General features: G+C 44.0%; 1 protein-coding gene across 1 annotated transcript in view; it reads left to right on the top strand.

The window, feature by feature from the left end:
- AFG2A (AFG2 AAA ATPase homolog A) overlaps positions 1–24,722 on the top strand; it is a 1,603,044-nt gene that overhangs the window by 133,745 nt on the left and 1,444,577 nt on the right. The window contains exons 4-5 of the mRNA XM_069242390.1: positions 2,719–2,777; positions 7,709–8,338. Of these exons, the coding sequence (XP_069098491.1) occupies positions 2,719–2,777; positions 7,709–8,338 (689 nt within the window). The remainder of the gene's footprint in view (positions 1–2,718; positions 2,778–7,708; positions 8,339–24,722) is intronic.

Here is a 24,722-nt window from a genome sequence, read left to right as displayed (position 1 = left end):
TTGTACATCTAGGAAGGGAATTACCATCAACTTTTATACTAAGTTAATGTTAATAATAAATCAAAAGAATAACACATCTACCTTTTAAAATAGTAATTGACTCTGAGGTACCAGTTTTACATACTATTAGAAAGCTATACCGGGATATTCAGATTTAAGGTTGTTGTTTTCAATTTCACCAAACCACCTGGTAAAAAATACAAAACGGATCCTCGATAGAGGACTGTAGTCCTGATGTACACAATGGCAGGTTGCAAAAAGTGATTGCAAATTGCACACCATTTTTTGTGACCATATTTTATTTGCACTGCGACTGACATTGTAATAGGTTGCATAACAAAATCTCCAGTCGCAGGAGATCACAGAACAACTTGCCTAATGAATATTAGGTTAGTCACTATTTGCAACCTTCCATGTGATTAGCTTCAAACACAGATGGTGGCTTGAAGGCAGCAGCAGCCCACTATCCTTATGTTTACATTCCCAAGTATGCAAATATTTTCTTTTTACAAGCAGCCCACATTCCTTACAGGAACAGGAGCTGCTTTATAAATAAACTCATGTTTATCATTGGGGAAAGCAGGCAGTGGCCCAATGGTCACCACTTACTCCCCCTGAAGTCTCGCGATACAACGCCCAAAGGAGATTCACTCTAATGGGTCATCTTCCCCTTCGTGAATCTGTTACCACCTCATTTGAGGAGTCGGTAACTTGTCAATTGTTTGCAACTGCAGCTGTGGTCACAAACCATTGATACATACCATGGTAAATGACATTGAGTGGATGCCCCTTTCCCCTCCTCTTCCTTATTATTATTCAGAATGTGTCTGGAAATCTGTTACCCAAATCTGCAAAAAAAGCAATACTTTATTTCTCTCCATGCAGTCCAAGTACCCCATCGCCACACCATCCCAAACAAAAATAATGTACAAAACAAACATTCTACTTTTCATTCTAAAAACAACCCCAAACTTACACTGTCATAACCCTCAAAATACTACTTCTTAAAAAATATATCTATATATAGCACCCTTACGAAGCTTTTCGCTCCAGTTTTTCCAAACCAGCGCACAAACACGGAAGAAAAACTCTACTAAGGAAGAAAATAACTGCTAAATTATAGTAAAGAAATTCTCTTTTTAGCTTATTCTACATGTTTCAGTGTGGTGTAGTTATTTGTAATACAAATAATATTTACAAAATTAAACATGTTATTTACATGTTTAATGTATTAATGTTTTGGAAATAAACTTTTTTTAAACACTTATGACTGTTTTTACTTAGTTTAATTTTTAAAACAACGTAATATTATGTAAAATATAATTATTCATTTAAATATTTATCAATGAACTTAAAAGTAGTTACATGACAATGTGATCTATGTCAGTGCAGTTAAATTTGATGTATTAGCTTTAACAGTGTTATGAACTTGATGTGTTGGAAATCAGTGAGTAATGCAGGCGATCTAGAGATGGTTCCCTCTGACCATTGACTTTGTAGGCCTAATGTTATGAAGATTGCCAGTATTGTTTCAAAATGATGCTCTCGTTAGTAATCAGGCCTCTCTGCAACAGCTTCTACCCTGTATGATCACAGTGATGGTAGTTCGCCACTCTGCAGGATTGCAGTAATCAAGGTTATACGTTAATGGAGATGAGACTGACTAGGCAGTTACAGCCTATGGGTAAACCTGGTGCATTAAGAGTGCAGAACCGAAAGTCATGAGATCAGGCAGGCCTACGCGGTGATAGATGCTTGATACTGCATATTACAGTGTGACCATGTAAGCTCCTTTCTAGGTACCCCAAAGGTGGTGAGCCACAACACTGATCAGCACACCCTGATCTCCCCTGCCCCCACCTGCTGGTCTGTTGGACCATGGACGCAGGTAGCACAACCCCAGTTTTTAATCCGCCATTTCCACCCGCACTAAAGGGACAGTAGCACGGGGCATACATATTGATTAGGTGACGAGAGCCCTCTCCGCACGTCTTACAGTTTCACAAAGTAACCTGGGACCTTGGTGCAGCAGACCAGCACGTCTAGAGTTTAGTAAAGTATGTACTAGGTACACTGCAGGACTCAGCTCCAGAGCTCAGCCGCCTTGGTTTTGCTACAATGCAGCAATAAATATACACATTAGGGTCACGCTAGCTTCACCATTATGGCAGGATATGGTGGAGTGGTTTGAGCTTTCACTTTGGAAGACCATCCTAGATGGCTGTACGCACGTGGTCCTGTGAAACATGCATAACTCTACATCCAGGACTCTTGTTGACACGTTCTGCCCTGGAATACAACTTACAAATGCCTTAATCAGGACCTTTTGTAGGTTGTGAATATTGAGCTCCATGACGTTATAGATAGTGAGAACATACTGATTTATTATTTTAAATGTATGTTTGGGGAAGGGGAGATCGCACCTGACTATGTAAGTCAAGAGTGGCCACGTTTGAAATGTATTTGTCTACATCATTGTAGGTGGTTCATGGTTGTGTTTTAATTCTAAAACCGTAAACCCTTGTGAAAACTGTCAATAAATAAGTACAGCTGGATGTCTGGATGCCTTTGACCTTTTTCAAGTTACACCTAATTAGGTCAGTCATTTTTAACATGCCTAGTCATTGTTTAAAGCTTTTGCTTTAAGATTGGGGATGATGAACAGGGATTGCACAGTAGTGTTATTCTTGTACTAACTTTTTTTCTTCGCAATAACAGGGAGAATGATGGCATTATCAATAGAGAGGAGCTATCTGCCTTCCTGCTCAGACACATGGGTAAGGATGCTTTTTCCTTATTTCATTTTTTATTAATTTCAGTCTGGTCTAGTTCATAGTAGTATGCCCCTCCATGACGTGGGTTTCTTCCAGAAGCTGCAAGTGAAATTCAAGCGAGCCCGAAATTGTTTGGTATGTTGGGAAACGGCAAAAAGAGTGAAAGGGAAAAAGCAAAAAAACAGCTATGCTATCTCTGGCAGTGCTGATGGAAAAGATTTTGTGATTTTTGTAAAATATTACTTGCATTTCTTCTACAGTAAATTGATTCAATCAGATCCGTTTCCCAGTTCAGGCCATTTCGTAAAAGGATTTTATGCTTGTTATGCAGACGCGTTATCTGTTGCTTGTAAGTAAGCTGCCGTGAAGCTCCAGACCATGTAGAGTCAGTGTTTTCGAGCCAGTATAAGAAGAGTAGACGTCGCCGTCTCTCTGACGTTTCCGCCACCAATGGTATTCAGATTTTGTGGGTGCAAAGTTAATTTTGCTTCGAATATGTTGGAAATGATAGAGATTTGAAATGATAGAGAAGATTCTCAAAGATGTCGGAAAAGAATTGTTCCAAAAGTGGACTTTGCTTGCAACATAGAGAGTGTTAGACACTTGCACTCATGGGTAGGGGAGAGCTACTTTAATGCACAGTCAGTGGGTTAAATGTGGGAAGGTTTTGTACTTTTAAAATGCTATAAAGTGCAGCTAGCTACAAGGCTGCATTGGAGTGCTAGAGATGGAAGCACTTGGGCCTTTGATTCCAGAGTTCTGTGTCTTTTACCCCGAGCATTTCAATTTCTCGTAGATTTCACTTTGAATAATATCAAGGCAAGATTTCTTGTGGGTGCATAGTATGGCCTAGTCGAAATTCAGGTACTCTGGGGCAAGATGTTAGTGCATTTCACAGTGACTGCTTCACATGAAGCCAACACAAATGGAGTTCTGTGTTCCAGAGAGACAGATAGTTTGGGAAATTCCAAAGAGCGATGAATGTACCGCAATAAAATATTCCACAAGTATCCAGTCGCTTTCCTCCAACTTTAACAGCTGAAATTTAACGTTTGGCAGCCACCGTCTTTCTCCCTCCTTGCTGTTCTTTTATCCATCTAAGGGGAAGAGAGGCACACGAATAACTAAATAAATGTGCCTCTCTCCCACTTGACCATCCATAGGATGATGCAGGGATTATGCATTGTGGGTCTTTAAGCAGGTGTATACCACTGTCGTGAGTAATCACATTTATTGTGCTATTCATTCCCCAGCTGAAAAGGCTTTTTAATTTAAAATAGACTGGAGCAGGAGTTAGGCGGATCTAGGTGTAACTCTGTTACTAGAGACCTGGGCAATGTTATCACTATATTGCACAGTTGCCTTGGGGACTGCCAGAGTAAGTATGTTTTGTACGAAACTGTTCCTAGATGATATTGAACTCTTGCATGCTAAAACAGAGGTTCACAGTATATCCCTTAAATGTGTTGCACAGCATGGCACATGTTGGGGGTACAAGCGGGTATACTGTGTCCACCCACTATTTTCACAGGGTGAATAGGGTCCTCCCTAGTTGGGCCCCAGTGAAGTAGGCTGGACGAGTCTTGGTGTTGTTTTCCAACACCGGGACTCATTCAGCAGCGCCTGCACGTCGTCTGCTTTCCGTTCAGAGCAGTGCAGGCAGCCTGGGCCCTTTGCGTCTTAGATTCCAGATGGGCAGCAGGCTGGGCCCAAAGCAAAGGCAAAAGTTAAGGGGCCGTCAGCCCTCCTTTTCTGCCAGTATGATGCTGGCTAGGAGCTATCTGAGCCTCACACATCAATTTCTTTGCAATTGAGGGGAAACAAAGGCGCAGTTAACACTTTATCACTTCACAGGTACTTAAGAGAAACTACGATTTGGAGGCAAGCTTTTGACTATGTCAAACATATAACAGATAAGCATACACTGCATGAATGTCAGATGTATGTCTCTACAAGTAGTTTTTTACATTTCTTTTATAGAACTACGTATCCCAGTGTCAGAGCACTTTACACCATACACCCACATTATACATGGATAATAAAATCATGCAAGTGTATATTTCAAAAAGCTATAGGGATTATAAGGTTTAGGAGTTACATACACTCCTTCATAGCTCACTCTGCTATTTTAGAAAGCTTGCAGTTTATGAACTGCAAGTAACAGCCTATCTCCGAGTCAAAAGCAGTAACCCCCACTTATCTACATAAAATAAAAATCTGTCATCTGCGTGTTATACAAAGTGCTTTGCCGGGGACATATTAACCATCAATGTCACTTTGAGTCAGAACTGGGACTAGACAAACAAAGACCTCTCCAGCACATGCATTAACCGCCAGAGTTATCTTACCATTATTATTATTCGCTGAGACTTACTGGACACACAAAGATCTCTCCAGCAGGTGACTTAAGCCCCTAAAATATTTTAAAATGCAGCCTTTGTAACCAATTAAGCCAGAACAGATTTGCTGTCGCATTTCTTCTTGTTGCCAGTTTCTTTGTGGTAGCGTTTTAAAAAACATAAATGTATAAGTTGAGGCCTAAATTTACTAAGATTTTGTGTTGGGGTTGTGTCACTTTTTTTGCCACAGCCCGATGCAAATCTATTTTGGGGTTTACAAAGCCACACAAGTTCCTGATTTGCATGGCTTTGTAAATAAGAGTAGTGCATCACAACATACATCACTGCTTTACGTTACCTTGCGTTAGGTAGGCATTACATGGGTGATGCATGGACGTTCCTATGTACCTACCTGTGTATGTCAACACAAACCCATATTTACAAAGACTTGTAAGCATGGATTTGCACCAAAATGGTGCACCAACCTGACGCTGGTGTAACAAGGAGAAATATCTGTTTCTCATTGTTATGAGGAAAAGGCCTCAATGGTGAATTTTTGTGCAGGAAGACATTCCTTCCTGCACAAAAATTATCCTGACTAAAACGTAGGCACCCTGCACCATGGCAAAAGGGTGCTTGCATTGGCGTTATGCAGCTGCAAGTGTGCCAGCATTAGGAGAAAGCAGAACTATGCCCTTTCGTGCACCGCAGCACAGCAACTTCACTTGCTGCGCAATGTTGTGTGAACTCTTTGTAAATCTGAGCCTCAGTGCCACACTACTTTTAACGACTCCCCTACCACCTTGTGACTCCACCCCTTCTTTGTTGCCGTACCTTGAACCCTAATTTATGGTTTCCCAGAGTAAAGTTTTTCCAATTTCAGCACTGCTATAAGGATCACACTTAGGGCGGTAGCAACCCTAGAAAACCATTTCAACCCTGTCCAGCATCCGCCCTTTGATTTTTCTTAGCATGGCCAGTGCCAGACCCCAAAATAAATTAGCACATTTAGGCTGTTAATTCCTTCAAACATGGAAGTCATGTCACAGACTTAAGTACTGATCAGCTTTCATTTGTTAAATCTCATAATGTGCTCAAATGTATTCATGATAGACCTGCTAAAACTATATTTGAGGTCTTAAGATCACATGTCACTTATTGTGATTCTCACGTCATACAAGATCGTGGCTCGTGGTGCCACTTCCTGTGATGCCACACAGTAATGGCACTTACAAAATGCCTAATTTGGCTAGTCCCTCACTACTTCTTTTTTTTTTTTTTTTTTTTTAAAGCTCGTACCCCCTTTCACAGCATGTAGCTCCCAAGAGTGCCCCTTTTAAAAGCATGCTGAGCCTCTTGCTACCTTTTACAAAGGATCACCCAATTAGGTCTTATTAAGATCCCCAAAATAGCATGTTGCGTTATAGCATGATATTACATGCATATTTACTGGCTTTCTGATTGGAGAAGTCTGGAGCAAAATGTGGGTTGCAGTCTGATGTTCATGGTTGCTCCTGTTGCTAGATAGTTGAGCGTGTAAAATTGGTAATGCAAAGTAGCCCCATAACAAGACTTTAAAGTTAATATATAGTGTATTAGGCAGTTAGAATTATGTTTAAGGTATTTGTTGAAAAATAATCTGATAGATATATAAATATCTAAATTCTGCCTCCCATAAATGTTTTCTCTGAGAAAGGGAACTAGCATTAGTAAGGTTATTCCACTTCTTTTCAAGCCACTTCAAGCTGGAAGGAATTCGGAGAGCTGCACTATATTATGCTGACACGATGATTAAAGAGAATAGATGACTGGGTATAGGACATCCCTGAAATGCATTTCTCCAACAGCTTATCCATTGCCACCTGCCTTTTACCTCCATCTTTCATACGCAGTGCACCACTGTAGATGGGAAGTTGGACAGAGCTCTACTGAAAGTTTGCCTCCAAGGAGTTTGATTGTATTTGAGAATATTTTTATAGACCTAAAAAAGTTTGAGAATTTAACTTATGCACAGAGCCTGCTTCTCATTGTCAAACGGCAGGAGAAAAACATCAAATGTTGAGGGTGAATATGCATTTTTTATAGGTATGGTACGCAGCCCAGAGGACAAATAAATAAATAAAAAAATCTAGAACTCGCACAAGTGAGGTAATTGTTGGTAGGAGTTGGTTGGCAGCCTGCTGTAAGGGAAACTGACCAATTTACAGTGTGATGGTAGTGGTAGAAAGTTTTGGTTATAAAGACAACAGTCTACTTTAAGGTGGAGAGGAAATTGATGTTAAAACCTGTAAACCAGTGCGTTGGAAATACTGTCATATTTACCCATGCCACCAAAATATTGGCCGTTTGTACCGATACTGTCAGAATTGTTGGGGGATTTAGTTTTAAACTACTGGCTGTTGCCCTATCATATTGCTCCTCTGTGTTGTTCTTGAAGCTAGATTTGTAGTATGCTTCTGTTCTTGCCATGCCTTCTATGATATTTGTCCTCTTAGATATTGTCTGATATTGCAAAACGGGGAACAGTGTAGATCAGCACAGCATTTTTGCGGTAATAAAGATTGTAACACAACTTGTTTACAAACTCTTTTGCAGATGGAAAGATAGTTTTGCCAAACAACCTCCTGAACTTGACTTACTATGGCAGAACGTGTAATTTTATGCTGACCAGAGTGATGGGCACAGATGGTGCCATTTTGGAAAGGCCCAGCTGTGATGAAGTCAGTGAAACACAAGAGATGGACCAAGAAAGGCCTGATATGGAGATGAGCTCCATTGACCTGTCCTTAGAGATGAGCCAGCTAGATCTGGACGACAGCCAGAAGATCGGATCCACCAGCACTCCATGCAAGTCCATGGAGCGTAGTTTCTCTGATTTCGCAGGTGCCACAAGCCAGGAGGAGGACAGTAAGGGAGAGACCAGTGCTGTGGATGCTAATCATAATAACGACTCTTTGCAAAATAAAGAAAGTGAGAAGGAAGCTGCTATTGAGAAGTTACTGCATCCTGGCAAAACTGGCAGAAAATGCAGAACTGATACTTTTTACAGCATCTCTTCATTTACTCGAGTAAGATTCACCGGAGGTAAGAGCAGAGAAATGGAGGAGCAGGAGAAGAACTGCAAAGTTACTTATGATATGATTGGAGGTTTGACCAGTCAGCTGGAGGCCATCAGAGAAACCATTGAGATACCCTTGAAACAACCAGAGCTGTTTAAGAGTTTTGGTAAGCTAAGCATTCATGTTTTTTCTGTGTAGTCAAAATAGCTATTTTTTCTTGCTAATTAACAAAACAATTAAGTTGTTTCACCAGTCGACTGTGAGTTCCATGTGCATGAAGCCGGCCAAATACTCGTAACATCTGAGGGCAATTCTGACAGGCTGTAAAAGATTAGACCTCCAAGACTATTCTATGTGTTTTGAAAATCAGGTGTAATGAAAAGCAAAGTTAAATCATTTGAAAGGAGAGAAGCTCCGTGCTGGTGCAGTGAAGTCAAAATAATTCTGTATTGTTCTAGATCACAGACACATTAAAAAAGTAATAGACCCATTGGTCAAACAAAAATGGAGGCCTGATCTTTTGAGCACGGTAATCTATTTATCTAAAGTTTTTGCACCTTTTTCAATGTTTTTAAGTGCATTAACTTTTTTCGAACAGATGACCATGCTACACACCAAGACATCCTCTTATGGTGTGCTTTCTTTCTTTCTAGACTCCTATATTCCTATAATCTAGGTGCTTGAATCTTCTTATTTGTTAAATATTTGTCACCCTATCGCAGTGTGATTTTTCTCCCTCTGCAATCAAAATGCATGACCTACCTTTTTAGGTCTCACCTAGACAGTGCATGTGATGTTTCTTTAAGACCTTTTGTTTTCTAACAGTGTGCTTGGAGGCTGCCCATTGCTTACCATAGGTTGGCTTTATTATCACTCTCATATAATTGCTTCTTATTGATCAGATGCTGTAGGCTCCATTCCCCTTCTTGTTTTTTCTCTCTCCCCTGGAGCATGGACACATTACGTGTGCCCTTCCACTGCTCATTTTTTAGGTGGTACTGTTTTCTTTGTGTTTAAGCACTCTATCAGAGTGCATCTTTTTAAGCTGGCTTCTCCCCTCTATAACCCCCCTTCCATGTTCCTCCTGGCCTTCCTTCTCCATGCTGCGTGTCCCCATCTTCCCTCCCCTCAACACTTGTCCATTTTACTGATTGCCCCAGCTGCCCTCCCTTCTTTGGTCTTGATTTTGCTTGCCCTGCAATATCTGTGTTCCTTCTTGCATATCCAACGTCTGTTTTACTAAATGCCCCACCATCCCTCATTGGTGGTGTTCCTTGACTCTATGAGCAACTATAACAAAAAAAGTGCTATGTCGTCACTGCTGGCGGCATCATTGGGCTTGTTTACCCACTCATACTGTTACCTATGTTGCATTCTCCACAAAACCCTGGTCGCGTTCTAGCATATTTTCTTTTTTTTTAATTTGTTTAATTTTTTAGCCATGCTGCACAGTAGCAGTCGTGCTACAAAACATGGCTAAACATTGCCAAAAACGTAGGTGAGACCTATTGGCTTTTTCAATGCATGGGACTGCATGCACAATTGGCCTGCAGAAGCTTCTCACATTCGCTAATCAGGCAGATATGGGGAAACTTCTGAATTTTATGGTTCTGGCACTTTGGTTCACTGCCAGGATTGCCCACTGGAAGTTTGTGTGAATCTTACTGGAAGTTCTTTTGCTGGGGAGACCTTATATAAACCGTCTACCCTTCAGTTCTCGGTTTGTGGACGTTTTAAATTCTGTGAAAGCCAGAGGAGACTTTCACTGAATTTTATTTGAATTCCGATCTGCATTCTGCAGGTTAAAAATAGATTTTGGCCAGCTCTGCCCCTCTTATCATAGTATTCAGTTTCAGCCTTTTATTCCACAGTATCTTGCCTTTTGTTTCTTGGGTAGACCTCTGCTGGTGCGCTTCTGACCCATGCTACTCCCAGGAAGTGATTGCTCGGCCATGGGTCATGGAGGCAGCGCATGCCGCCAGGTCTGCAGGCACTGAAGATATCAGCTCAGAGCCGTCCATCAACCGGCAAATGCGTTGCAGCATATTAAAGTGGCGATGAGGGACCCCCAGTCTCGGCTGACCGCTCAATCGGAGGAGCAAAAGTAGAGACACAGAACTCAGATGCTGTGTGGCAGGGCTGAATAAAAAGTAGACCTGTTGCGAGAGACGAGAGGATGCGGTGTTCACCACACGGAGGAGCTTCCATCCCACCAGGTCCTACAGATGAGAAGTGGGACACTCTGAGGAGTTAGGGCGGGTCAGGACTCGCCTCCAGGGAGGATTGGGTTGCCAGAAGGAGGCCCAGGCCACAACCGCTCCTTCCAATAAAGCATCACCAGCGCTCACTCAAACTGTGCCAATTATCACCTTCTTCAGTTGGGGGGCTTGGAGGTCTGGTTGGTCCTTCAGAATTTTCTTCTGATCTCAGCATGAGCACCCTGCAGTGTAGAACAGCAAATGCTGTCACACTAAACAAACTGACCCTAGTTTCAAAATTATCACAAAAGGGTGCTCAGGGGAAGGCTTCCACAGTGGCTAAAGCTTACAGTGACTCTGCAGACAATGAATGCACAACCAATGTTAACTCCGGTAGGCAAGAAATCAGGAGGTCCTAACAACCCAACGGTCTGTGAGGAGGTAATATGTGACGGGGGACCAGCGGTAGTAGAGCCATCTGGTGCAGAACCAGTGCCAGTAGGCTCAGCCAATCTCTCCGAAGAGCCATCTGCTGCTATTCTGTCCCCCCAGTCCCCCCACCCTCAGACAATTCCCATTATTCGTGAAGCAGCCAGTTAGAACCTCCGGCACAGGTGAAAGCTCAGGCAGTGCTTTAAAATGCACAGAGCTGCAGTCGAGAGGGGGGATGAAGAGGACCAAGAGGGACCATTGCAGACTATTGGCATGGTGGGGTTAATGTCAGAGGTGGGAACCCAGACAGCACAACAGACACTAAACACAAGTGATCCTGAAGAAATGTTTTAACTTCAGTGAAAAGCACTATAGATATTATTTTGACTAAAATCAGGGATTTGAAGAGTACGCAGGCACATGATATAGCTATGATTCATGAGAAGCTGTCAAAGATTAGGGAAACCACAAAGGTTAAAGGAGGCTGAAAGTCGATTCGCAACACTAGAGGATAAGGTTCTGACTATACATCAGGAAGTTAATTTGGAAAAAAAGTAAAAATGCTCTGGAGAACAAACCACACGAGTTGGAGAATTATAATAGGCGCTTGAACCTCCACATAGTGGGAGTTGCACAGGGAAGTGAAGGCCGCCAAGTAAGCGAGTGGGCAGAATCCCTTTTGAAGCAGGCAATCCCAGAATTAACTGATGACTTAACAATCACAAGAGCACACTGAGTCCTGGCTCGACAAATACCTGGGGCAAAATATCCATGCACGATCTTACTACATTTTGGTGACTACTGTGTAAAAGAGCTCATTCTGACTAGGGCTATTGCAAAGAAAATTGTCTCAGCTCCTGAGGTGCCCCAATTTAGAATTTTCTATGACATGTCAGCAGCCACGACAAGGAAGCACAGAGACTTTGTTAAAATGATTGACACAGTTAAAGCCAGGGGAGCTCAAGCAACTATTGTTCAACAGTCAAAGCTCAGTGTTTTAGCAAAGGGTCATTTGTTTCTATTTAATGATATCAGTGAGGCTCAGGTGCTTCTTCAGGAGTTGGCCAGCAAGGCTGTATGACAGAGTTTCACTAGTGTAAGAACATTTTAAGATGTCTTAAGGGTTTTTCAAAGCAACCAAAGAGTTCTGCTTTTAACAACAATCTTGTAAAAAAGATGTGCATGATTCTATGCTATTTTATATTATCTGTCTTTATGGGCAGTTCTTCAGGTATACTAATGGGGTAAGTGGAGTGAAGATAAGAATGTATCGTATTTAAAAAATAAAAATTGGGTGGTTGGGGCAGGGTTGAGAACTTTCCAGGCCTAGGTCCTAGTAGTTTTGAGTGCAGTAGGGTGCAATAGAATGGCACCCAATGGATCTATTGGGGGAAGGGAGGAAATGTGGGAATTTCTTCCTTTGGGTTGGCACGGGGCTGGGGCAAGGGTAGGTGGGGCAGCTGGGTCACTGCAGGGTGAAAAATGGGTGAGTTCTATTTCAATGTACAAAGGTTGGAAATAATCCTTGGAGTTGGATAATAGTAATCGAAGTGATGCATGCATCACGGAAGGGAGAGACTGTATGGCCCAGGTATGGTTCTCAGGAGACACTATAGTATCTTTACACCTATATGGTAGACAAACTATTTATCTGTATATTGAATTATGGTGTAATTGCCGTATATGTATCGCAGAGTGTTGATTACAAAGTTAGCTACTTTAGGCACTTTAGGCACTTACAAAACTTTATTATGTTAAGGCAAACTAGGATTACGTTCAGCTACCGCACAACTCAATCACTTTATTTGCTCAAAAATATGTTATTAAGTATAGTCCAAATACAGTATAAAACTAAGCCATACACACTGTAAGAACTAACTTATTAGATCATACAATGGAGACACATAAGAACTATATAAAAATAGTTACATTAAATACAAACTGCCTTAATAATGAAGCTAAGGCTCAGGCTAAAGATGTTAGAATTAGGGGACACACTCCAGATGTCGCGCTTCTTCAAGAGGTGCATTTCAGGGGTGAGAGTAGTGATTTATATAAAATGTTTAAGCACTGGGCAGGGTGCTGTTGTATGTCAAACATGAGTGCTGCATACAGAGGGGGGTGGTCCTTTATATTAATAGACATTTCCCTTTGCAGTTTACATTCTTCCAGGTTGACACAGATTGAGGGGGCTGCTAGTAGGTTTACTTCAGCCACCATTTACGCACCAATCTCAGATGATCCAATGCCCCTGACCGAACTGTGTCAGATGCTACTCAATATCCCGGATTTTTTGTATTTTGCGCAGTGACATTAACTTCCTCCAAAACCCTGAGCTGGATTCAAAGTCAAGTATGCGCAAGCATAATAAGCGACGCATGGCTAGCTGCTTAGCTCAGTACATCAGAGCACTTAATCTCATAGATCTGTGGCGAGATAAACGTTTAGATGCCTGGGATTTTTCATGCTATTCGGCTGTCACTCTGCGTTTAGATTGGATTATTTCCTTTGTTCACGCAATTTGTAATTAAAATATTATGGGCATATCTAGAACAGATTGTCCAATCAGGCTCTGGTGGAAATGGAAGTATCTGGCATAAAGGTCGAAAGGGCAGGTAGTAGGTGGACTTTTAGTAGAGTTAACCTGGAAAAGTAAGAATGGTGCACAGACGTTGACACTGAAATCACACAGTACTTTAAGGGCAATGTAAATTCGACCTGGGTTGAGAATATCTGGGATGCCTTTTGAAGCAACTATCCGTGGCCACATTACCTCCAAAGAAATGAAACAGCGTAAAAGCTTTGCGGCTCAGAGGGCAGCGCTAGAGATATCTTGCAAACATTAATGTCTCGCGCAGTAGAAGTTCTGCTAATAAGGAGGCGCTTAGATAGGCAAGAAGTCACATGTTATAATACTATTACACACACAGGGGTATTTGGCCAACTCCGCGTACCTTCAACAGCTGTATGAAGAAAGTGAATACACTGGTAGGTTCCTTGCAGGCAGGCATGAGAGCGCTCTTCACCAGATAGAGTTACATCTCTTTTTGATCTAGACACTCGCACTTCTATAATTGAAACTGCAGATATACAAGTTGCATTCCTCAAACACTATACAGAAGTTTATAGTAAGCAGCAACAAGTAGAGGTCCTTTTGAAGTAAACTTCCTATCCTTAAGCTACAATTAAGTCAAGCTCAGGCTTTGGTGACCACAATTTCATTAGAGGAGATAGAGGTGGTTGTGAAATTGCTGGCTAACACAAAAGCACCCAGGGAAGATGGTTTACCAGCCGCATTTTATAAGAAATTTGCACCAGTGTTAAATACCAAACTATTAAAACTGGCTAACCATATCCTGGAGGGTAGGGAAGTTCTAACTTCTTTTTCTACAGAAGATGTAGTTAGCTTCCTAAAGAAGGGCAAAGATAAGGAAAACATTAACTCTTATAGACTTATTAGCCTCTTAAATGATGACTACAAATTTTTCGCTAAATTATTAGCAAACCGTATTTATAGGATTTTGGGCTCCATCGTTCATGCTGATTAGTGTGGCTTTGTGCCAGATAGGCAACTAATCACCAACACAAATTTCTTAATTGAAGCATTAGATTATTTTGCACAAGACAAAATACCAGCCCAGGTCATGTGTTTAAATGCCGAGAAGGCTTTTGATTTAGTCTGCTAGGAAAGCCTTTTATTATTCTCAGGGAGTTTGGTTTTCCCACTAGCTTCATACAGACAGTAATGTGTCTCTATAGGGGCGTGACGGCACAAATAATTATTATCACAATATTGGCACATTCAATGTGGGCAGGGGTCCGCAGCAGGGTTGTCGCCTGTGGTCTATACTCTTCTCCTTGTTAGCATTAGCAGTTTGCACTACCACAGAAGTGGCACCATCACTAAGTGGGAGGACTAGTATTAAACTGTTTTCGGATGATACAGCCTTGTTTTTAAAACCTGGAATAGAAATCCAAAAAAGGTCTTTGGGATTTTTCAAGAATATCAAAAGCTTGGAGGTTATAAAATAAACAAGTCTAAAACTGAGATTCTATTGTGCAATTGCACGTTAGAAACTTTTCTCACCGAGTTAGCGGAAAACCCAAGCTTTACCTTGGGCTGTTTGTCTCTGAAAATATTATGCTAAACTATGCTCCTTTAAATATTTAAATTAAGACAGTGCTTGCTAAATGGACCAATCTGCCTTTGTCAATCCTAGGCCGCTCTGCTTTCATTCGCCTGTCTGTCCTCCCCTTATGTAACTTTCTATTGGATGATGCCCTTCTTTGGGCTCTGCAGATTACATTTTTTAAGGTGCTGGAGGGAATGTTTTCCACCTTCATGTGGTCCAATAAAATTTCTATATTGTCTATGGATACATTATGCCAACCTATAAGAGAAGGGGGCTCATCGTCTCCCAGATCTAAGGGAATATTATTTTGCAAACTTTGTGCACATTACATACAGATTTCATAATTCCTCAAATGTAAATCTAAGCTACAGTTTTTTTTTTTCTTGGTTTGATTTTCCAAGAATATGAGATTTTGATTTCCCCAGGCTTTTGAAAAACTCCTAAGAAAGTTAGATATAAGACCCTAAAGTGGCTATTAAAATGTAAAAGACTGTTGTTCAAGCACTACCATAGGACATTATTAATGGTGTCACTTATCTGGCAACATATTTATCAGAGATGGACCCCTCCTGGAGAAAAATATTGTTTCTAAATGGGAGAGCAATGGCTACAGCACAATTAGGGATTTCATACAATTTGAGTCCTGGAAGATCTGGAGGGAAGCGGAGGCTAATATTAGACATTTTAAAGTTGTATTGGAATGGTCTTGTATTCAAGTTCGACAGTTTTTAAACAAATTTGACTCAATTACGATAGTCTCAAGTTTAGATTTGGTAGAAGAATTGATGGCGTCTAAAACCCGCAGACCCATCAGTTGCTGGGTTGCTCTTTTTAGACTGCAGAAGTAAAATGTATCATATCCAAAAGCTCGGGATACATGGCAGGCTAGAGAACATCTACAGTTCACAGCCGCAACCTGGAATAAGATTAATGAGTTTAACACTTCTTTACTGAAGGGCGCGAATTTCAGGCACATACAATACTATACCAAATGGCTTTTGTATCGAACACCAGCTTGCTATCATAAAATTTATTGTCAAATTCTCAATAAATGCTTTTGTTGTTCAATGGAAGAGGTGGCGGCTGAACTCATCAAATAGGGCTGCTCCAAAATAAGGCTACTGTGGGAACAAATTGCAATGTATTGTTCCTGTACACTGGGATTGAAATAGCCACTAGATGTTCAGATAGCGGTGCTCGGATATTCATCCGAAATTAATTAGTACCCTGCAAGCAAAATGTCTCTATTATTACCTTGATCGCCAGATCGTTAATTCTTCAGAACTGGCGCACGGAAACCGTTCCATCATTTCAACAATGATGGTCTATAGTGTGCAAAATTAAGGCGCTTGAAAGGAAATATGCTTTAAGATCTGAATCCTATGATGGTTTTTTGAAGTTGTGGAAGGGTCTTGGATGAGGAAGTCAAATGTCATAGTTGGTTGTTATCTTTTTATTAAAAAAAACAAAGTTCAATGGGAATGTGCAATGATAATATTTGGCGCTTTGATATGTTTCTTTCCACTGAGACAGATGGATATCATATCTCTGATCGTAATGTATGTGAATTTGGTTTATAACTATTGATTTTCTATGAATTTAACGTTTTAATGTTATATCTTGCCTTTTTACATGTCGCACCTCCTTTCTTGGATGTCTGACGCCCCTCCCCACGAACGTCCCTTTATACAAGTCGATCCACCCCCATCCCTTTCTGTATTAATGAGAATCTCCCTTCCCCTCCATGGACATATTTGATTTCTTTCTACATTACTACCGGCGTGTCAGTTTAATTTGTCAATGCAACTCTTTGTAAAGTGCTCGTGTGCATGCATCTCTCATGTAGATCAGTTTTCTTCCCGACAGTGTTTCTTTAGTTGGAGTTTGTTTCCTGACTTAGGTACGCGTGGTTTCTTGCTTCACTGAACACCACTCTAATTTTGTTTTCAACAGTTTTTAAAAGCTGACCTTAGTTGTCTGTGTTGCCATTATGCACGATATTAATACCTCCTTCGGTAATAGTGTAGATTAATTTTAGAACACGCTTACACTGAAGCTTCTTGGTGCTGGCAGACATAATGTAACTCAGTACGAGTTTACTTAGGCTACTGACTAAAGAATCACGCTTTTAGTTGTTTCGAAAAATGCTTCCATTTTCTTACGATAATGGCATTACTCCTAGTCCTACTCCCTCGCCTTCCTTTTAAACCAATGAGGCCTCCCGCCTCCCCCCTAGACCCTCCCTTCCCCTTTTATACCCCCCCCCCTCCCACCCTTATCTCCTCCTGTGCAAAAACCAAGCCCAAGCAGCAACTCGGACAGTCCGTACCGGGAGGGCGGGAGGGAACGGAAAAGGAAGGCGAGGGAGTAGGACTAGGAGTAATGCCATTATCGTAAGAAAATGGAAGCATTACCTCCCGTCCCTCCCTCGCCTTCCTTTTAAACCAATCAGACATAGCAAGAAAAACACAGGAGACGGACACTGAGTTGCAAGAACTTTTATTCATATCCTGCACCAAGGACACCAAAACACCTTACGCCTATTATCTCATAGAGGATAAGACACGGTGACCTAAAACCGACTCCAAATTACCCAAGTCCGAAAGCCTATAATGACGCACAAACGTCAAAGGTGAAGCCCAAGTGGTGGCCCTGCAAATTTCCACCACGGTAGTCCCTTGAAGTTCGCCCACCGTAGCCGCCATACCTCTGGTAGACCGACCCTGAATCCCTTGAGGAGGAACTACCCCTTTCAAGGAATAGGCCAACAAAATCAAAGATCTCACCCACCGACTCAAGGAAGCCGTGGAAGGTTTCTCACCTTTACGTGCCGGACCGAAATTAACAAAAAGTGAATCCCCCTTACGAAAAGTAGCCACCACCCGTAGGTACTCCAATAAAGCCCTGCGTACATCCAACGAATGCAAACGGACCTCCTCCCTAGAGGAGGGCTCTGGACAAAATGAAGGAAGAATAACCTCCTGACGGGAATGGAACGAAGAATTGACCTTTGGAATAAAGGAAGGCACCGGTACCAGAACTACCCTATCGGGAAAAACCTTACAAAAAGGAAAGGAACAGGCCAAGGCCCCCAATTCCCCCAACCGACGAGCCGAAGTAATTGCTACCAAAAAGAACATCTTCAAGGACAGATGGCGCAAATCACAGTCCCCCAATGGTTCAAATGGGGCCTCCGTCAAAATATCCAAAACCAAAGAAAGATCCCATGAAGGAAAAGAACGTACCGGGCGAGGAAACAAATTAACCAGACCTTGAAAAAATCTAGGCATCAGGTGCCCTTCATCCTTAAGATTACGCCATGGACCTCTGAATGCCTGAATCGCCGCCCACTGTACCCTTAGAGATGCTACCGACAAAGCCAATTGTGCACCGTCCTGCAGGAACTGCATCACTTCAAAGATAGACGCGCAGGTAGGATCCAACTCATGATTCAAACACCAAGAAGAAAAAACCCGCCACTGTCTACCATAGGAAAGTAAAGTGGAACATCGCCTGGAAGCCAGTAATGTAGAACTCAAAGCTACCGGTACCCCCAGACCCGTCAAGCCAAGTCGTTCAACTTCCAGGCCGTCAAGTGCAACCTCCTCAACGACACCACTGGGAGGCAGGGAAACTCCAGGGGAGACGGACAAAGAGGGAGAGGCCACATCCTCCCGTCTGCCATCAGCCTTAACAACGGGAACCAATTCGCCCGCGGCCAAAGTGGCGCAATCAGGATAACCCTGGAACCCAGATCCCTCACCCTCAACAGAAACTCCCTGAGAAGTTGAAACGGAGGGAATGCATACAAAAGACCCCCCCGGCCAAGGACATGACATCCCGTCCACCTCCCAGGCCTGGGGACACCGAAACCGGGAGCAGAAGCGATCCAACTTCGCATTCTCTGCTGATGCAAACACATCCAGCACTGGAAGCCCCCAAAGCCGAACCAGATGCAGAAACAGAGACTTCCGGAGGGAGAAAAGTTGAGAGGAAGGAATCACCCTGCTCAGTAGATCCGCCCAAACATTGACCACCCCCCGAATGTACGTAGCCCTGAGAGAAGGAACCCACTCCTGAGCCCACACAAAAATCTCCCTGGCTAGACTGAACAGAGCCCTTGACCTGGTCCCTCCTTGACGGTTGACATAAGCTTTGGCCACCAAGTTGTCCGTCCGAATAAGAACCGCCTCCCCCTCAGGGACCCCTGGAAATGGACCAGAGCCAGAAAGACCGCTCTCAATTCGCGCCAATTCGACGACCGACTCGCCTCCCGAGATGACCAAAACCCCTGAACCTGAGCCGACCCCATCCACGCCCCCCAACCGGAGAGGCTGGCATCCGTAGTCACTACCACGGGTCTCAGAGGTGACAAAGACACCCCTACCCGAAGATGATCTGCATCCAACCACCATTGCAATTCCCTGTGAATCACTCCGGACCCCGGAACCCTGTCCTTCAGAGAACCGGACCCCGGCGCCCACCTTCTCAAGAACCACGTCATCAAGCACAGGAGATGGAAACGCGCCCAAGGAACCAGAAATATCACTGACGCCAAATGACCCTGCAGACGTAACCATAGAAGTGCTCGTGGTGCGGTCATGAATACAACCTTCTTTACCAAGGACTGGAGTACACCCAACCTCTTCTCTGACACCGTCACTAAGCCTAGAAGAGTCTGAAATCGAGCCCCCAGAAAAACCAGATCCTGGGACGGAACTAAATCTGACTTCTCCCAGTTGATTAAAAACCTGTGGTTTTGCAGGACCCCCAGAACTCGGGCCACCTGCCTCTGCAACAGGACCCGTGACTGGGCATGAATCAAGATGTCATCCAGATATGGATGAAAAAACACCCCCTCTGAATGTAGCAAAGCCACCAGGGGGGCCAGCACCTTCGTAAAAATTAGAGGAGAAGATTTTAGACCGAAAGGTAGAACGCAAAACTGGTAGTGTTCCTGATCCACAGCAAACCTCAGGAACCTCTGAGAAGACCTCGCCACAGGCACGTGCAGGTAAGCATCCTGCAGATCCAGCGACACTAGAAAGTCCCCTTGCCTGACCAATGGAAATATAGTCTGAATAGACAGCATGCGGAAATGCACCGTCCTGATCCAAGCATTCACATCTTTCAGATTGAGCACTGGTCGAAATCCCCCTGAAACTTTCTGCACAAGAAACAAGACCGAATAAGTGCCCTGACCTCGTTCCTCCAGCGGAACGCGGGAAATGGCCCCTTTGACTAGCAAGTCCCGAACTCCGTCCAATAACGCTCTTCTCCGTGACCCCCTTGAAGGCAGAGGGGAGGGACGTACCCCTGAATCTGGAGGTACTACCCCAAAATCGATGACATAACCATTGGCCACAATGTCTAGCACCCAACGATCGTTGACACTCTCCACCCAAGCAGAAAGAAAGTGACTCCGCCTTCCCCCAACCGGCCCTATGCCAGGCCCACAGTGATTGTCAGGACCCCTTCTTGAACCCACCCCGGTTCGTAGGAGCCGACTTCTTAGGGGAAAAATGTGGTTGAAAACGCCGTTTTCTAAATGAAAAGGATTTGGAATCCTTATTCGGAGAAGAACAGGAATGTTTCTTCCACCCCTTACTGGAAGTAGAAACCCCTTTATAAGGCAAGGCATGCTTCCTTTCTTTAAATGCCTTGGAAAGCATGGATGGCAACTGCTCCCCAAACAAGCTACGACCTTCAAACGGCAGTCTCAGCAAGGCCGCCTTTTCCCCTGGGTCAGCTTTCCATGAACGCAACCAGAGGGACCTACGAGCCCCAATCAAAGCACCAGAGGCCAGAGCCGAAGTACGGACCACATCCGATGACACATCCGCCAACAATCTGGCCTGCTGTTCCATACCAGCCAGGAGCTCTGAACATTCAGCCCCTTCCTGAACAGCCACCGCCAGCTTATCAAAGTCTTGCACCAACGACTGGGCCGCATAAGCCGAATATATACCAGCCCTTAGTGCCAGATTCTCAGCGGCAAACGCCCTTTTAAGACCAGAATCCACTTTACGGTCCGTGGCATCCGTCGGCACACAATCCTCCGGATACACTGCCGTTTTGCCAATCAGGGTAGCCAGAATTGAATCCAGGCGGACCGAAGGAGGTAACACCTCCTCCCCCTCAAGCAAATATAGTTTCTGCAGGAAGCGTGGAACCTGAGCTTTATCCACATCCTTCCATTCTCGAAATACCATATCCTTCACAGGTCCCTGAAAAGGCATGGCAAACTTGGCAGGCGTCTGTCTGGTAGACCGACTTGTGGAAATAAATGAGAATCCGAGTTTGAAGGTTGAAACACTGGGAAACCCAAATTGTCCCGAACATGTGCCATCACCTCCCACATTTCTTCTCTGGATACATATTTACCCCCCGATGACGTAGAAGGGGCCTCATCACCCTCACTATCTGATGAGGACTTCCGTGCAGCAGCCGATGTATGAGAATTTTTAGACTGACCAGTCCTGGCCACCCCTGCTTGAAGAGCCCTGGTAACGGCCACCTCAATCATCTCCTGCACTTCATCTCTAGACATGAGGGGAGTACCCCTATCCGGTAATTGTGAGCCCCCAGGAGTGGAAACTCCAGCAGCACCCTCCTCCTCCGAGGAGGAAGAGGAGACAATCCTCCGTCTCTTTGCCGGAACCTTAGGCATGTTGCTATCCAAAAATACCCTAAAATGCATTCTCCCTATATAGAGATCTTCCTAGGAATCCACCAATCCTCTAAAAGGTCAAACATAACTGCCCCCACCATAAAACAGCGGGCAGAACGCCCGTCCTACCTGAACCTCGTCCAAAAATCGCCGTTCCGCAGTTCCCCGCCGCTCTGCAGCGCGGAAACCCGGAAATCGACGCCCCAGCCACAGAGGGCCGGCTGACCCCGTCAGCCGGCCCTCAGTCCGCGTTTTCCCGAGCAGCCCGGCTGCTCGTCACAGGACGCAACCAGCTGCAGCACTCCTCGCGGAGCTCCGCGTCCCGAGGAGTGCCTCCATCGTAGACCTCCATGCCCCGCCGTGCAGGTAAGGGAAAAGAAAACGTCTAGCGTGGGCTAGACAAAAGAAACAGGAGGAGATAAGGGTGGGGGTGGTTTTTAAAAGGGGAAGGGAGGGTCTAAAAGGAAGGCGAGGGAGGGACGGGAGGTAATGAAGGTTTCATTGGTTGTGTAGCGTCGGGGTGGGGGGGGGTGAGGTATTCCAAATTTTATCTGTAACCACTGAAATAGCCCCAGTGCACAGTTTTATCACTCTAGTCTGGCTGCCTGGCGTATCAGTGGTACATTTCAGTTAGTCACTTCCACCATCTGAGCATTTCCTTCTATGACCTTTTGTACAAAGGTCATGGTTTTGAATCGCACACTTCCTTTCTGACAGATGGTGTTATTTATGCTATTAGGCTGAAATATCATATTTCTTTATCCTCATAATGAGGCGTACTGATGCCTTCTGCTTCAGCTTGTTGTAGGACTTTTTGGCGATTCGAGGTAAATACAATGACCATAGTCCAATCAGAATTTGACCAGAACATTTACCACCCTGATGTGTTTTAGTCTCTCTACACAAGATAGAAAGCGTCAGTGTTAAGCCTTAACAGTGTCCAGCCCAAAAACAAGGTTAGTTCATACAATATGAGGTGGGTTCCAAAAAAACGTAATTATTTGTGAATACTTCTCAGTAGAGTCCTGGATAAGATGGCAGTCACAATAACAAGCACTAAACAAGACTTTGCACAATGGAACCAGTTGGACTTCTCCCTTCAGGGCAAGGTTGAAACCATCAAAATGACTCTATCCCCTAGGATCAGTTACCTGTTCGGGATCTTGCCACTCCTGATCTCCAGGAACGTACTCGCCTAAATAGAGGCGGGTATCCAACCCAACATATGGAATGGGCATAAAGCACAGCTCAAAGCACCCAAACCATGGGCCGTACCACTTAGACTGTCTTACTATTTAGCATTTCATTCATCTCAACTGTCCTGCTGCCTACAATGCCCACACAACATGCCTCCCTCTACATGGACGTCAATTAGGGGTGCGACCTCTGGTTTGTCTTTTGCTATCCCCGAGACTACTCTTGCGACCCCTGACTAAAAGGTGACATGAACAACACCAGGGTCTGAAAGTGAACAGCAATCATTAATGTTTATTTTCTGAGGTTTAAAAATGTATTTTGGAAAGTAATAGCTTCTTGTTAAAGGAAAGGACTGAACAGAAAAGTATAAGCATCAGTACAGGACTGTAATCAGTTTTTTATTTTTTATTTTACTACTATACCAAAACGTTATCACTCAAAAAGGAGATAGTGAATCCCTTTGCTTTGAAAGAGGCCTATCTTTCAAACATTTAACCAGGAAGCATTTACCTACCTACTGTGTTTCTCAGGAACAAATCTGTCTACAATTGTCCTATCATTTGAAACTGGAGTTCTCTGTCTTAGGCCATGTAAGCGTGTGTGCTGCAAAGAGAGAGGTACCTAGCTGTGATCAGATGACTACATTGCATTCCCAATAAATGCCTCTATCTGATAGAGACTTCTAGCTGCAGATTCCTTACCTAGAATTATCCCCAGCCATCAGACTGGGTCCGGAAAATTTTCGTGAGCAGTACCCTTGTGCACCAGTAGGTGGGAATGTTTGGTTCCACATGATGACATCCATGCCGGAAGTGGCATGCACATTCCCAGAGGCTTTGACGTCTCTTCTTTTCTTTCCGCGCCAGTCAGCACAAATCCGGAGAAAAGCTCCTCCCATTCACTTTTTGACTGACTTTTTTCAACATTTTGTCAAAAATTTTGAGACATTGGCTCCTGGTGTGGCAGGGATGTCTACGAGGAATGGCTTTAAGCCCTGTGGTGCCTGTCACTGGCAAATGTCAGTGACGCACCCACACCACATCTGCCTCTGGTGTCACTAGCTCAACTATGACGCCAAGACCTGTGCCTATTGTCGAGCCATGCACCCCAAGGCCTTGAGGGAGCCATCCCACAAACTCCTTGTCTCGCTGGTCTCGATCCCGAGAGAAAGTTCCCAGGGATCGGTCGCAGAACCATCGATCTTTGTCACAGTCGAAGTCGTCCCATTTGATAAGTCCCACAAGAAACAGAAAAGCAGTAATTCGAAGAGGTCTTTAACTTCGCCCTGTCCGTCAAAGTCATTTGACGAGAGGAGGGAACATTGACATTCGAGGCCTGGCTCCGTGTTTGAGCCTGTGTCTGGGCCCTCTCTGCGCCTCTCAGAGTTTCCTGGAGTCAGTGCGACCCCTGCCCAACTCTGGGAGCTTTATGAGGCCATGCACCTCATATTTGGGTGTCCTGTCACCACTGGAGCGCCCTCGGGTTTAGGAGGGATGCTACTGGTCTTCCACTGATGGGTTCGCCCCGGCACCAATAAGGCCCCCATTGATCCATGGACCGATCCGAACTGATGTCAGCTAAGCCACCACTACCTTTCCCAGTGCCGGCCACATTGCCAAAGTCCCCGGTGGTGCTGCCTCCATTCTTATACTCGATCTCGACATGGATCTGGATGGGTGTCGTCTGACTCTGAAGCCTACTGGAGACATTTATTCCAGGCCTGAGCCCTATTTCTGTGGGGTAGGACTTGGAGCAGATTGAGAGGGGCCACTGGACCCTTATGAATACAGCCCCTAAACTCCAAAGAGTACACCTGGTGTAAGGATTTGACGGACACCAGTGGACTGGACACCTCCCCAGATTCTGGCTTTGTTTCCCCTCCTACCGTGGCTACGGAGGAGGGAGCCTTATTTGCTATGG

Source organism: Pleurodeles waltl, chromosome 1_2, assembly GCF_031143425.1.
Source record: "Pleurodeles waltl isolate 20211129_DDA chromosome 1_2, aPleWal1.hap1.20221129, whole genome shotgun sequence".
Taxonomy (NCBI): domain Eukaryota; kingdom Metazoa; phylum Chordata; class Amphibia; order Caudata; family Salamandridae; genus Pleurodeles; species Pleurodeles waltl.
This window is presented reverse-complemented; position numbering and strand designations above follow the sequence as displayed.